This window comes from Portunus trituberculatus, chromosome 24 (genome assembly GCF_017591435.1).
Source record: "Portunus trituberculatus isolate SZX2019 chromosome 24, ASM1759143v1, whole genome shotgun sequence".
In the NCBI taxonomy this organism is placed as follows: Eukaryota; Metazoa; Arthropoda; class Malacostraca; order Decapoda; family Portunidae; genus Portunus; species Portunus trituberculatus.
Window position 1 is genome coordinate 19,019,489 of NC_059278.1, and position 14,829 is coordinate 19,034,317.

At 43.4% G+C, this 14,829-nt stretch overlaps 1 protein-coding gene across 5 annotated transcripts in view; it reads right to left on the bottom strand.

The window, feature by feature from the left end:
* Positions 1-14,779, bottom strand: part of LOC123508402 (bone morphogenetic protein receptor type-2-like) — a 66,555-nt gene extending 51,776 nt beyond the window's left edge. For all 5 annotated transcript variants that reach the window (XM_045262142.1, XM_045262141.1, XM_045262139.1 and 2 more), the window contains exon 1: positions 14,395-14,779. In XM_045262142.1, the coding sequence (XP_045118077.1) occupies positions 14,395-14,443 (49 nt within the window). In that variant the 5' untranslated portion in view covers positions 14,444-14,779. The remainder of the gene's footprint in view (positions 1-14,394) is intronic.
* Between the last annotated feature and the right edge of the window lie 50 nt (positions 14,780-14,829).

The window sequence follows — 14,829 nt, forward strand, 5'->3', positions numbered from 1 at the left end:
ATATAATGGTGTTGGCGCCGTTATGTGGGGAATAAAAACAATGGCTGTCGACGCTATTATGAGTATGGCAACAGACAGCGGCGGAGCGAGGGAGACGGAGGAAGAAAGGCCACGTACTCGCTTCACTACCCTGCGCACTTTCTTGTGTGTATGATTTGCGGAGCACTTAATGACCTACACCATAACAAATAGACGGGGCGCGGCGGTGGTGCGGTCAGCGAGTGGCCGCGGGTTTTTTGTCGTTGCCGCACAAATTGAAGGGTGTCCTTTAAGGCGGCGGCACGAACACGCCTCGCAGCACCAGGTCATCCCGCCGCCAGACAATCAGGCGCCTCCCATATCAGAAAAAAATGTCCGTAAGTAGCACGAGGAGAAGCAGTCAAGTTACGACCTTCCCCGCAAGGACGAGACGGAATTCCTGCCGCGACGTAAGGAGGTGCTGTGGAGGGAGCGGCAGGTAGCGACAGGCGTGTTCCCGGTGATCCCCGCAGCCACGGTGACTGTCGGGCGGCGAGGTGCGTGTCATGTTGTGGTGCTTGGGGACAGAAGCTGTAGTAGTGGCCGCCCCGAAAACCCTCCATCACTGTACAATGGTGGACGTGTATGCCAGTGTATGCGTGTATTCCTATCACACAAACACGCTTCAAGGATATACACTACACAACAACTATACGACACTGTTTTTTTATGTAAGAGGGGAAAGCTGGCAAGAGCAACATAAAACAAATAAAAGAAAAATACTTAAGATGCCAGTCCCGTTGCAGGTCCCAGAGTTAGGCAAAAAAAATATATAAATAAATAAATAGTAAATAAAATAAAGGTTGGGGGAGATAGATGTCTTGAAACCTCCCCCTAAAATGAAGGTAAGTCACAGGAAGTTGGGAATACAGAAGCGTGTAAGGAGTTCCAGAGTTTACCAGAGAAAGGGATGAATGACAGAGAGTACTGGAATTCTCTTTTGTATTCGCTGTTTTCACTTTATTTTTATTTCACGCATATTTATGACAAACCCTTTACTTTATTTACCCATTCCTGACATGATGTTCCTGATGATGATGGTAGTATTGGTGAAGACACGGACAAGGGAACTCAAAACAGCACCCGAGTCTAGACTCTACCACAGGAGACAGCAATACAGAACACTAAGACCTAACAGAACACACACCACAGGAGACAGCAAGACAGAACACTAAGACACAACAGAACACACACCACAGAAGACAGCAATACAGAACACTAAGACCTAACAGAACACACCACAGGAGACAGCAAGACAGAACACTAAGACACAACAGAACACACACCACAGGAGACAGCAAGACAGAACACTAAGACCCAACAGAACACACACCACAGGAGACAACAATACAGAACACTAAGACCCAACAGAACACACACCACAGGAGACAGGAAGCTACAAGAAAAATCCAACAGAAAACAGAATCTAACAACGAAAATGGGAGCCGATACACAGGCAGTCCCAAACTCCCTACCTGCTTCTGTATCTCCATCTTCCTACGACTTGACATCTTTTATGAGAGAGGTATCAAGACATTTGTCCCTGAATTCTGGTTAACTCACGTTTTTTAGGGAACTGGCAAAACAGTGGGCCTTTTCTTTCCATATTTTGTTGCCCTTAGCCAGCTGTCACTCCTGCACTAAAAAAATAAATAAAATAAAATAAACACTACAGGATTGGACAGGACAATACGCCACGCTCCTCTACCCACCCCTGGCTCTGATAGCGTGAGAAGCAGCCCCGCCACCCTCATAACGTAACGAGTTGATACATTCATTAGTGATGCATGTAACAGCCCAGCCCCGCGTCAATCAGGAATACATGGCGTGAATAGGGAGATAATATGCCTCCTTGCCTCCTGTCCTTTGATGAGCCGTACCTATACGACCTCAAGGCGCGGTTCACACAGAAAGTCTGTGCCGAACTCTCCACACCAGCAGGTTAATCGGTAATGACTGAATATTGGTGTTTCAGGTATTACCCCCCGGAAAATTTGTATCCATTGAATCGTTTGAAGCTTCAGTACTGGGACACTTTCTTACCTTGAGATTTATGTACGATTAGACCATTTTATTGACATCAGCAAGGGGTCTATGGAGGTCAGAAGATTAAGGTTACAGTATTCACTATTTTAATCCCCCACGTAAGTTTCTACAGATGTATAAAATCACCAAACAGTGCGCAGAATGAATATGGAAACCCGTCATGGTACTGAAGGGGTTAAATGGAAGTAGTTATGTAAGGTTTGTCTTGTTAACCCTTTCACTGCCATGACACGTCTTCATATTTATTCTGGCTACTGTTTGGTGACTTTATATAGCTTCAGAAACTTTTTTATGGGGATTAAAATAGTGAAGATTCTGGACCATTAATCTTCTCACCTACATAGACCCTTCCTAAGTAAATAAAACTATCCAATCGGACTTAAAACACGTAGTAAAAATGCGTCCCACTACTAAAGTGGTTAATTGTTAATGTTGTGTGCACAGAAGTATTTTTTGTATAAGAGAGCAAACGTTATCAACTGTTTCTGTCAAACTTCTGGTATACCTACCTTTTTTTGTGTGAGAAAAGGCAACATAGAAAGAAAAAAGGATCAATAAGATGTCAGTCCCCAAACAGGAAGCCAAAACGACAATTCTGAGTTATAGTAGCGTTATGTTTGAGAGTACCCGTTATCAGCTACCATCTGTCAAATTTCTGGGATAGCAACCCTTTTTATGTGAGAAAAGACAACGTAAGGAAAAGAAGGCTCAATAAGATGCCAGTCCCTAAACACGAAGCCAAAAGGATAATGCAGAGTTGTAGTATAGTGAGCTAACGTTATCAGCTGTCTCTGTCAAACTTATAGAATAGCTTCCTTTCTTGTGTAGGAAATGACAATATAAAAAAAGAAAAAGAAAAAAAGCTCAATAAGATGTCAGTCCCTAAAGCCAAAAGGATAATGCAGTTGTAGTATAGTGAGTACACGTTATCAGCTGTCTCTGTCAAACTTCTGGGATAGCTACCTTTTATGTAAGAATGGCAACATAAGGAAAGAAATAAAGGCTCAATAAGATGTAAGTTCCCAAAGCCAAAATAATGATAATCCAGAGTTGTAGCGCGAGTATATTGTTCAGAAAGAGTTCAAGGCAGAGGAAAGGGAAACACAGAAGCAGGCAGGAGTTTCAGAGTTTCACAGTTCGTATTATCTGGTTTCCCAACACTTGCTTCTAATTAACCTTTTTAGTATTGGGGCGCAGCTTTTACCATGAATTTGAGTGTGATTTTATTTACATTAGGAGGGTTCTATAGAGGTCAGAATATTTATATCCCGAATCTTCACTATTTTAATCCCAACATAAGTTTCTGAAGCTGTATATGATCACTATATAGTAAGCAGAATGAATATGAAAACGCGTCATGTCACTGAAGGGGTTAAGAGCGTGACACCTAACAACACCTGGTCTATCATGAAATCCTCTAATGTCAGTATGCACGAAGAACAATCAATACACATAAGCCACACTAACAAGCCACGTCACATCAGTCTGCGCCCCTACAGACAGACACTCCATCGATCCCAGGAGCAGGAAGGTGAGGAACACATGACTTTCCCGTGACAAAGCAGCGATCAATTCCATGTATAGGGTTTCTCGCGCATGGAAACCCAACAAAGCTGACCAAAGCGGCCTGCACTGCTTGACGTTACTACATTACCAGCAAGTGATCTCGCCTAACTCAATTAACGAAGCACGAGGCCTGGCAGGTGGTATGTTACGCTTCCAGAACCTTACATAATCCTAATAATAATCCATGTTACTCCACTAATAACTCCTGATCTTTGTGGAGTGTTAGTGTGCCATGTCCCGTCATACATGTCTTACCTCCACCACTACCATCCTAATATTAACTCAACTTGTATTTTTTAAATGTTATGGGCTCTCCGTTTTCTAAGCGTGTTTTCCTGATTGATGATGAAGAGTTCTAGTCATGAAAATACTCTTGAAAATCCCCAGTAACTCCCGCTAAAGTTGTATGAATAGTAGTCGAGACGTTTAGAAATATTCAATGACCACAAAAATCGTCTTCTCGGCGTCTTTCCCTACCATGACGCAGACTCCTACCCATGAAAACACCCTTGAAACGGTTCCCAACCACCAATAACCTCCATCAGTCATTTGAGTAGTGGCCGCAACGTTTAAAAATACAGTCCCCGCACTCAAGACAGGCTAACCACACGCCACGCCCTCTGTCACAATCCCTACTCAAAGGAGTCCATCACTTCACTCATTGTGGATTTCTATTTTCATTCAGCTTAACAAGGAAACCCGAGGAGGCGAAAGGCACTCTTGGAAATCACCCTGAGGAGTCACGCCCCCTTGGGTCTGCCGTCAGGACACGGCTCAGGGGTAAAGACATCACTGGTTGGGTAAAGACCTCTATAGGTGAAGGGCGGCTAGATTATCGACAAGGAGGGTAAGGGCAATACTCCGGCAGCAGCGATAACGGCACGGGGTGTTCGCGGCTGTCACCTCAATTGTTCTGACGCAGCGTTAAGTGAACAAAATTCAGCATGACCGCGCTCGAGAGGGTAAGTGCTTCTACGACCTTGAATCTCAATTGCATTCCCAGCGCTCCCTGGTTCGGACACACACACACACACACACACACACACGATGGCCACCACTATACGGAACTGTGGTGAACGATGGCCGTGACACAACGAGTCCGCCACTGTCACAACCCACGCCTCCGTCACCACATGCTGAGCCAAGCCACCCGGACACAAGCATGTCACTCGCCAGTTTCCACGTTCACCAAGATTCTCCAAGCCTAAGCTCCAAGGCGCCGCTTAGTCGCCGCGATGAATACTAGACTTTATTATTATTATTATTATTATTATTATTATTATTATCATTATTATTATTATTATTAGTCGTGTAGAGGAGACTCAATTCCCAAAGAGCAGAGTGGTGGTGGTGGTGGCGTGGAGGCCGTGCCCTCAGGTCCTAATACCACGCAAGGCACCCGGACATACGCCAACTACGTTTACAGCCCATCATTTATTCAACTAGACCGGCCGCCACATCAAGCCTTTACGAAACACTCCAATATTTGCTCTATTTTGCGCACTCTCTCTCTCTCTCTCTCTCTCTCTCTCTCTCTCTCTCTCTCTCTCTCATACATACATACATACATATACACAAAAAGACTAAAACAACACAGTGCAATCAATGAATATGTTTGACTCGTTAACTCCGAGGACGATAAAAGGAAATTAATTTGTGTGTCCTCTTTACAAAGGCCGCCCCACCACCCCTACCCCTCCCTACCCCCGCTGGGCCTCGGGGAGCGATCCATCACCGCCGAGCACGCAACTGGCACACCCGCATCACCATCCAGCATGCTGCACTCTAAGTGTCTTCGATCCTTTCTTGGAACTTAAATTTGAGCCGTTGGAATACGACTGGCGATAGCCCGCAGTGTGTGGCCGCCGCCCCGGGCCGCGACCCCCGCAGCCCGGTCGTCAACCCTATCACTCCCTCTCCCTCTGGCGGCCGTTCTCCTCACCCTCGATAAGCCCTGCCTCTCGGGGGGATTAAAAAACGTATACCTGCACGACCCTGTGTTTGCAGCGTGATGCACGACCGCCATCTGGCCGCACATGCTCGCCAGGGCTGCTCACCGCCACAAGGACAAGGGGAAGGGTTGCAGCGACGCCCGCCCGCCTGCCTGCCTGCCTGCCCGCCCACCGCTCCTCCTCGCCTTGCTCCCTCACACCCTCACCCACACAGCCACTCTCCCGGCCCCTGCGCCCCTCCCCCCCACTTGCCTCCCTGCCACCAACACCACGCACGACCATGGTGGCTGGTTCTCCACCAACACTTGAATCTACATGTAAATAAACACTTTGCTTTAGCAATAAATGTCGTTTTCCTGAAACCTGGCACGGAAGGTCAGCTGGTGTCATTAGACATTCTCTCTCTCTCTCTCTCTCTCTCTCTCTCTCTCTCTCTCTCTCTCTCTCTCTCTCTCTCTCTCGATCACAGAAGGAGTGCGCATGCAGTGATCATGTGTCAGCCACCACCAAGGGTTAACACTTAATCACTTAATGACATGCAGATAATTATTAATTGGACCATCATGTCCCTACAATTAAGAAAATATACCCTGACGACGACAAGATAGCTGTGAGTACGTAAAGTGCAATCATATTCATTACAACTGTGTGTTTACTCAATATAAAAGCCCTCGTCTAACTATGCAACTTCAACAAACAGTAGCCACTCCTTTATTCTGCCCATCACTACACACAACAGTTTTCAATAGTGTGTATACTGAGTGAGCAAGATTTGCTTTATATTTGGCACATATTATCAGCACTTCAAAACATCACGGCCAATTGAATGCAACAATCTGACAGCCACTGGCATGCTAGTGGTCACGTCCCTCGCAGGCAGTGGTGGGCTAGCATTAGGCAACACCAAACTGTCCATACCTAAAAAATCATAAAATGCATGTAACATCACACTTTCAGATCTTGAGGAATGACATCATGCAAGCAAAACTATACACTATGCAGAATGATACAACGCAGACCAGACTAAAAACTACCCGTGCTTGCAGAATGATAAAATAAATGCAAGATTAACTCCTTCAGTACCAGGACGCATTTTCATATTTATTCTGATTACTATTTGACGATTTTATACAGCTTCAGAAACTTATATTGGGATTAAAATAGTAAAGACTGTGGCCATTAATCTTCTGACCTCCATAGACTCTTCATGTAAATAAAATTGTCTAATCACACCAAAAATTCATGGTTAAAAATGTATTCCAGTACTGAAGGGTTAAAGTATCAGTGCTAATAAAGTTATATGAAAACAAGCACAATTATAGAATCAGTGCTTGTAGAATGATACACTGCTTACAAGTTTGTGCTATTACACCAAGAGAAAGACACAATTTTACCCACAATTCCTGCCAAGCACAAAATGTACCAGCATCGTGCAACAGCAAGCAAGTACAAACATATATTCTAAAACAGCGACTGGCTGGCTGACTGACGGATATGCACAGGAAGACCGGTTGATGCAAAATACAGACAAAACACAAAAATACAGGGAGAGAATGTCAATAAATATCTCCCTGCAAGGCATTCAAGATTATATAGATGCATACACAAGATATCCTCTCCCACACACATACACACATACCCACACAAACAAACATACACTCGTACACGGAGAGCAAGTATCAAATAGCAGGTGTTTGCATAACTCAACAACATTCTCCACCCTAAGCTATTCCTATTATTCTCTATTCAGCGTGCATTATACTCATACATGCTTCCCACACATCCACTTCTTTCATGTTTTCTTTGTTGATTCAGCTCGTCCACACAACCATGTAACAGCTGCCTGCTGTGTGAGGAGTTTACAGCCATCTACTACTACTACTACTACTACTACTACTATGAGTGAAAATACTCTCCTTCTTCCAGTGACATGAGCATTTTCTTAAGAGAAGAAAACTGGCCAAGACCAATAAAAAAGTAAAAAAAAAAAAGAACCACTTAATTGCCAGTCCCCTTAAAGGTCTCATAGTTAACCAAAAGAAAAGGATAAATGTCTTGAAACCTCTCTCTTAAATGAAGTCAAGTTGTATTTATCATGGCCTAAGCAGTAAGTTCAGTTTTCTATTGATGTTTTTCTTATCCGGCTCACAAAACTTTAGCTATCGTAACTCTTAGAAAAATAAATCAAGAACAGGTGAGTGTGAAAATAAGCTATACTCACAGACACTTAAGATTTGTATAACGGTATAGCTGAGATTGTGTTTGTGTTCTTTAACCCCTTCAGTACTATGATGCGTTTCCATATTCATTCTGCTTACTATCTGGTGATTTTGTACAGCTTCAGAAACTTGCACAAGGGACTAAAATAGTGAAGACCGTGGCCATTAATCTTCTGACCTCCGTAGACCCCTCCTAATGTCAATAAAATGGTTTAACCGTACACAAATCTCAAGGTAAAAATGTGTCCCAGTATTGAAGTGGTTAAATACTTGTCTATATATAATGATAGACACTTACAATCCCTCACACACAGATACACTCACACACGCCCGGTAGCTCAGTGGTTAGAGCGCTGGCTTTACAAGCCAGAGGACCGGGGTTCGATTCCCCGGCCGGATGGAGATATTTGGGTGTGTCTCCTTTCACATGTAGCCCCTGTTCACCTAGCAGTGAGTAGGTACAGGATGTAAATTGAGGAGTTGTGACCTTGTTGTCCCGGTGTGTGGTATGTGCCTTGTCTCAGGCCTATCCAAAGATTGGAAATAATGAGCTCTGAGCTCGTTCCATAGGGTAACATCTGGCTGTCTCGTCAGAGACTGCAGCAGATCAAACAGTGAAACACAAACATTCTCCCTCTATCTCTCTCTCTCCCAAACTGAACCTTATTGAGTTGAGAGGAATAAAAAAGAGATCAATGCATAATAGTAAGCTCTGTAACCAGCACAAACCCTCTCGCCTGCCACCCTAACCCCTGACCTGACCCTTAGTGACCCTTCAAGCACACTGTATTTAGTCTTTACAGCTCATGTGTCTTCCTACCCCCCATCTTGCCTTGCCTCACCCTGCCTCGCCCTTCCCTTGCTTCCCTCCACCACCACCACACCACTGATCACTTCAACATTCAGTCAAGTCCATTGTTGCTGTGGTTAAGTGTGTGGTGGATGTGGGCAGGAGTGAGAGCCTCTTTCACCACCTAATCGCATGGAAATACTACTCAAGTCAATGGGTGAGAATGTAATCAGTACAGTACAGTACACGTGATGCCTTGCAGAGACTCGTACTGCTGGTTTAAGCAATTCCGTACCACATTCATTCTGCTTACTATTTAGTGATTTTATACTGCTTCAGAAACTTATGGGGGGATTTAAATAGTGAAGACTCTGGCCATTAATCTTCCGATCTCCATAGACCCTTCATAATGTCAATAAAATGGTCTAATTGCACACAAACCTCATGGTAAAATGTGTCCCAGTACTGGAAGGGTTAAATGTTGATAAATTTTGGTTCTTTTTGTGTGGTGGTGGTGGTGGAAGTCAGTGATGTCTGGTGAAGGAGCAAAATGTACATCAAATATCTAAAAAAAGGAATCATATATGTAAAAGAGTTAAGCACCAAGACAAGACAAAGTAACCCTTGCTAGATGACTATCACAAGTGCACATTATTCACAATGTTTACATCACAGTGAAGATAAAACAGGCATGTACAAAGACAACAAACACTGAGTCTGAGGCATCATAAGACAATGAGCACCCCTGCATATAAATAGTAGTAACAGACATAATTGTTTAAGGGAGCAAGGGCCTCTAATACCACCAAGTCACACACAAGGACCTTTCTCTGCTCATAACATAGGTACAGTTACAGTTACAAGTGTAGTAACAGTATGCACACACTCCCACTGTTACTCTGGCCTTTCCTCCTGTCTAAGTCACTTCACAGGCCATGATAACTGAGCTGATTGGAGGACTTCTAGTTGTGTTAATGCAAAACAGTGAAGAGAATGAAGAAACCTGTCAGTTCTGGCCTTAACTGTCATTTTCTTTATCTATTTACTTATTATTTTATTTATCATGTCATTTTTTCATTATCAGTCTATATCATCAGACAGAAGACACTCTATTTATCATTGCCCTTATACACTCTCATCTTGGTCTTCTTTGTTCCCTTCTCTGACACACTCAAGAACTCTGTTCCCCATTTCACTGATAGTCACCACACTCATAGTCTCTTTGTCATCTCCCTCCTTCCGTGCATCTTGTATCCTGCTGAGCTCCTGCAGACACCTACTCGGCTCCTTATCTCACTATCCTCCACCTCTGAACCTTAGAGTATCACATTTGACCTCTGCAAATACCTACCTCTCTCCTTCCTTTTCACTACCCACTACTATTCTCAGCAGCACAATGACTTCTCTCAATGGTTCAGGGAGTGCTAAGCCATATACCATACCTCCACTTAGACAAGAGTATAAGGCAACAAAGTTAAGGGTGAAGAGGGAGTAGTATGGCAGCATAAGGGTCTCCCTACACTGCCCTCATCCAGCTGAGGACCTCCACTCCTCCCTAACAAACTATGACCACTTCCAAATGAACTATGTATCCTCTCTCCTTTCTGCAGTACTCACTAAAACCTTTAAGTGAAGTGCATATATCTACCCCCTCTTGACAACTGAATGTTGGAGACAAAGAATATCATTTTTTAATTAAATATAACTAACAAAATTAAAATGATCGGCTGAAGTAGAAATTTGCTAAGTCTACACACTAACTTGTGCACCAGTCAGCTTTCAGAGGTAGCTTTGTCAACATCAAAGTTAGACAATTCAAAATATAAACTACATAGAAACAACAAAAAATAGACATTTTCTGTGGCAAGTCAATGTGTAATGCAAGTAATCATTGTGCTGAGATTTTTGATTATTTTAATTTTGATAATCAGAAAATTACTAAACCACGAAGCTACACCGAGGGTGGTGACATAGCACTGGCTGGGTCACCAGAGAGCACCAACTCTCCACCACAAAGTTGTCACAGGCTGAGGTTGAACTGGCAACCTTTGGGGCACCAGCCAAGCACTATACCAAAGACTCATGACTCATTACTTTTTACAAAGGCCTACAACTATGAGAACAATGGGATGTTTGCCATGAATCACCTCACCATGTCACATTTAACCATGTGCCTGGCAGTCATTAGGTGCATTACCAACAGAAAGCTAGTAGTAGTAGCAGTAGCAGTAGCAGTAGTAGTAGTAGTAGTAGTAGTAGCAGCAGCAGCAGCAGCAGCAGCAGCAACAGCAATAGCAATAACAATAGCAGTAGCAGTAGATAGAAGAGAAAGGAAGTAGAGAAAAGAAGCAGAGGGAGGAACAATACTTCAGAGAACATGAAACAAGGAGAGAAAGAAAGTAGAGGGAGAGGAGAGAGAGGAACAATACTTTAAAGAACAAGAAAAAAGGAAGATGCACAATGATACTACAAAATTGGCATGCTGCCATCAGATGACTAAAGCTGACCCCTTTAAATATAAAATTATATTTTCAATTTCAAGAATTCAGTAAACCACACAAAATTAACATATTTTGGGGCAAAACAATCCTAGTAGTACTGTATGACATGTACAGTACCTATATGGTAAATCATTCACTTCTGCGTGACACACTGGTAGTCCTGCCAGTGAGGACGGCTCCTGCTCCTGTCATCAAAATTGCATCCGTCATGGAAGGCTCATGTGGACTTCTTGACATCAAGTCCTCATAAGAGCTTGTAAAACACATAAGCCAAGGTGTCTCATTACCCAGCAAGCCTGGTGTTAGCACAGCAAGGTATACAGCCCTAAAGCCCTACTCTTGTAGGCAATAAGTAGCTAAGTATATAATGAAGACCTGTGTTCATCAAGAAACATGAACTTAATCCCTCCCAGCCTCATCTGACATGTTGAGGAAACCACCACAGACATGCAACTAGTGTACATTTCACGCAGAGCTTCAACATCCCAATCACGTCTCTTGGTCACACACAAGGCACCAACACTACCAGTCAGTCATTTGTGCTACATCGCTGCAAGCTGATACATCTACATCCACCTGTTGCAGTCATGACTCTCACCCCCACAAAATTTCCGTTCCACATCCGACATAAGATGCCAAATGTCAATATACTCCTCAGCCTCCCAAGCAATAAACAATGCACCACTAGATGAATACATATCAGTGTAACACCAACATTACATTTTTTTTAAGCCATGAGCCACTCCTGACACGCAAGCGCTTCCTGTTCTGCCTCACCTCGCCAGGCCAGGGGGAGTCATGCACCAGTAACACAGGAAGTCAATTAAGAAGGGAAAAAAATGAAAGTGTGGTGACAAGGTGCAGTCTTCTGAACTCCCTTTGGTGTGAGACCCATGCAGTGTTCCCAAGCTGGTATGGAGTATATGTGGCTCAGATCTGATCCATTCTACCCCCAACAACATACCCCTTATTTACATCTACCCTTCATACACCACTCAGAATGATTCAGGGAGTGTGCTGTAGTTAATATATTGATGCTCATAATGTGTCTCTTTTCTCTTGGGTCTTTCCTTTTTTCTTTTCTTTCCTCTACTCATCTCACTTTATTTGCAAACAAGTCTATTAATGGATGTTACAATTAAGGGTCAGTTTCTTTTCAGTATCTTATCCCATCAAGGACTAAATTTCCATGAACACTATTAGCTAGTTTGAATTGGGAATAATGTATCATTACTCTTTCATCCAATGCCCTTATCTTTCCTTACAGAGCGGGAGGAAGATTCAAGCATAGGTTTTTCTTTTATGAATGCACCGATCTGATAGGAACTAGTTTGATTCTGAGGTGACATTACTAAAGGGAGACTGCCAATACCACTGCACTTTTAGGTAATATAAGTGAAGTATTTAAGGTGGTGTGTGACTTTATCTTTCCATCTTTTATACTCTTACTCTTTTACTCTTTTATACTCCTTTTTTCACTAACTTTGCTTCTTACTGTCCAACTTCTTATTTTTCCTTCCCATTTGTCTACAAAGAAATATCTTTCCACAGGGGCCAATGAGACAGTGTGAATGTGTTACTGGGAAGACTGTGATGTGCTATATGCCTGAGTAATAAAAATGCAAGACAGTAGCTACATCCTGCATTTCACTGGTGTTAAGCATAAAGGTTTCCCACAAGACCCCCTCTCTCTCTCTCTCTCTCTCTCTCTCTCTTGTTTCCTTCCTTTATCACTCCTTATCTTGTCTATCATTCCCTCACCTATAGCTTCTCTCCCTATTATGACCTCACTTCTCCCTCCCCTCTCCCTCCTTCACCTGTTCCTCCTCCTCCTCTTCCTCCTTCCTTTTCTTCCTTTTCCCTATCATTCTTCCTACATGTTTTGTTTCTATACCTTGTTTCTTTAGCCGGTTTTAATGACCGCTCCGTTTCCCTTCTTACCTTTGTGTGTGTATGTGTTTGTACCGATAACAGTAATCACCGTTTGGTCACCAGAATGGACTTCACACCTTGGCGCTAACGGAAGCCTGTCCAGTGGTGGGCCCATACAGTACCTACGAGTCCTTACCAAGTGGCCAGAGTGTATAAGTGCGTATTATATCAGTAACAAAAATCAAAGGACGATAAGGAGGAGGAGGAGGAGGAGGAGGAGAGAGAGAGAGAGAGAGAGAGAGAGAGAGAGAGAGAGAGAGAGAGAGAGAGAGAGAGAGAGAGAGACTTCTTTACCTGACATATATAACACCTTCATGCTGTCACTATACTTTTCTTTCACGCATTTCTTAGATAATGTTAGTTTCCTGATAGGCTGGTTTGTGCGAGACTACCGACCTTGTATGGATACATTTACACTGGCATGGATAATGTAAAACTGCAACCTTACTAGTATAAGATAAAAGGTTTAAGGGCTGTACAATGACCAGACATGGCAAAATGTACAAGTTATTTTAATACAGTCATAGACAAAGCAAGATTCCAGCTATGATCTATGAAATTACTGATATGAGTGTATTAGTGACAGGAAGGGGAAAAAAAATATACGTAGGCTATAAGAATGTTACTGCAGTGTGGTAATATGTACAGGAGATATATAATCAGACGTTGCAGTATAACGTAGAGAGCAGTAGTGTCTAATATAAAATGCAAGTTATGAGAATCTGCGAGTTATTACAGTTGCAGACAATCTTGAGGTTTATCTTTACAGAAAATGTTTATATAGTAGCAAGACATATCACTGCATAACATAGCACGCCATAATAAAATATAGTGTGAATGAGTATGGCGTTATGACTTTATCGAAATTTTGACTATCAAGAGAATACAAGCAGAACAGCACACACACTGCTACGTAAAGGTATGAGGTGAGGTGTGAATAAGGAACGTGGGTGGTTTTACTGCAATCTCGACCAATATATTGATATCTACATCGGTGTAAATTAAAGGTATGAGGGGAGTGTGAGATATCAAGCACTCAAGCAGTATAAGATCACAAGCTGGTGGAGTGTAAGGTAGAGAAGTGGAATGTGAAGCAGAATGGTGGAGTATGAAACTATAATATAGTGGAGTGAGGGGCCGACTGGTGAAGTGAGAAGCAGACTGGTGAAGTATAATTGGTGGAGTGAGAGGCAGACTAGAGGAGTATGAGACTGAGGACGACTGGTGAAGTTCGAGGCAGACTGGTGAAATATAATTGGTGGAGTGATAGCCAGACTGAAGTAGTGAGAGGCGGAATATATGGCATTCTGGTGGAGTGAGAGGCAGAGTGGTGAAGTATAAGGCATTCTGGTGGAGAGAGGCAGACTTACCGGTAAGGACAAGACAACCTGCGAGGATGGTGATGCAGGGACGAGCCATGGTGTGGTCATGGCCTCCTCGCCACTCCCGACCTTACAAACACCACCACTACCACTGCTGCTGCTGCTGCTGCCCTGGGCCCTCCTCCTGCTGCTGCTGCTGCTGCTGCTTGTCTCGCCACCATCACAATCACAACATGCTAATTGCCTTGGATCACTACGCACATCATATGCTTGACTTAGCCTACAGTTATACCGCACTACCTTAACATAGATTTTGCTGCCGTCTTGGACAATTATCACAAACCCGATAATTCGATTGGAGTAAGGAAGGGTTTTACATGACTGCTAATATATCCGAACCCCAAGCGCGGCGCGGCCAGACTGAGGTTGTCTTGTCTGTCACACTGCCTAGCTGCCGCCGCCGCCGCCACCGCTACCTCTTTC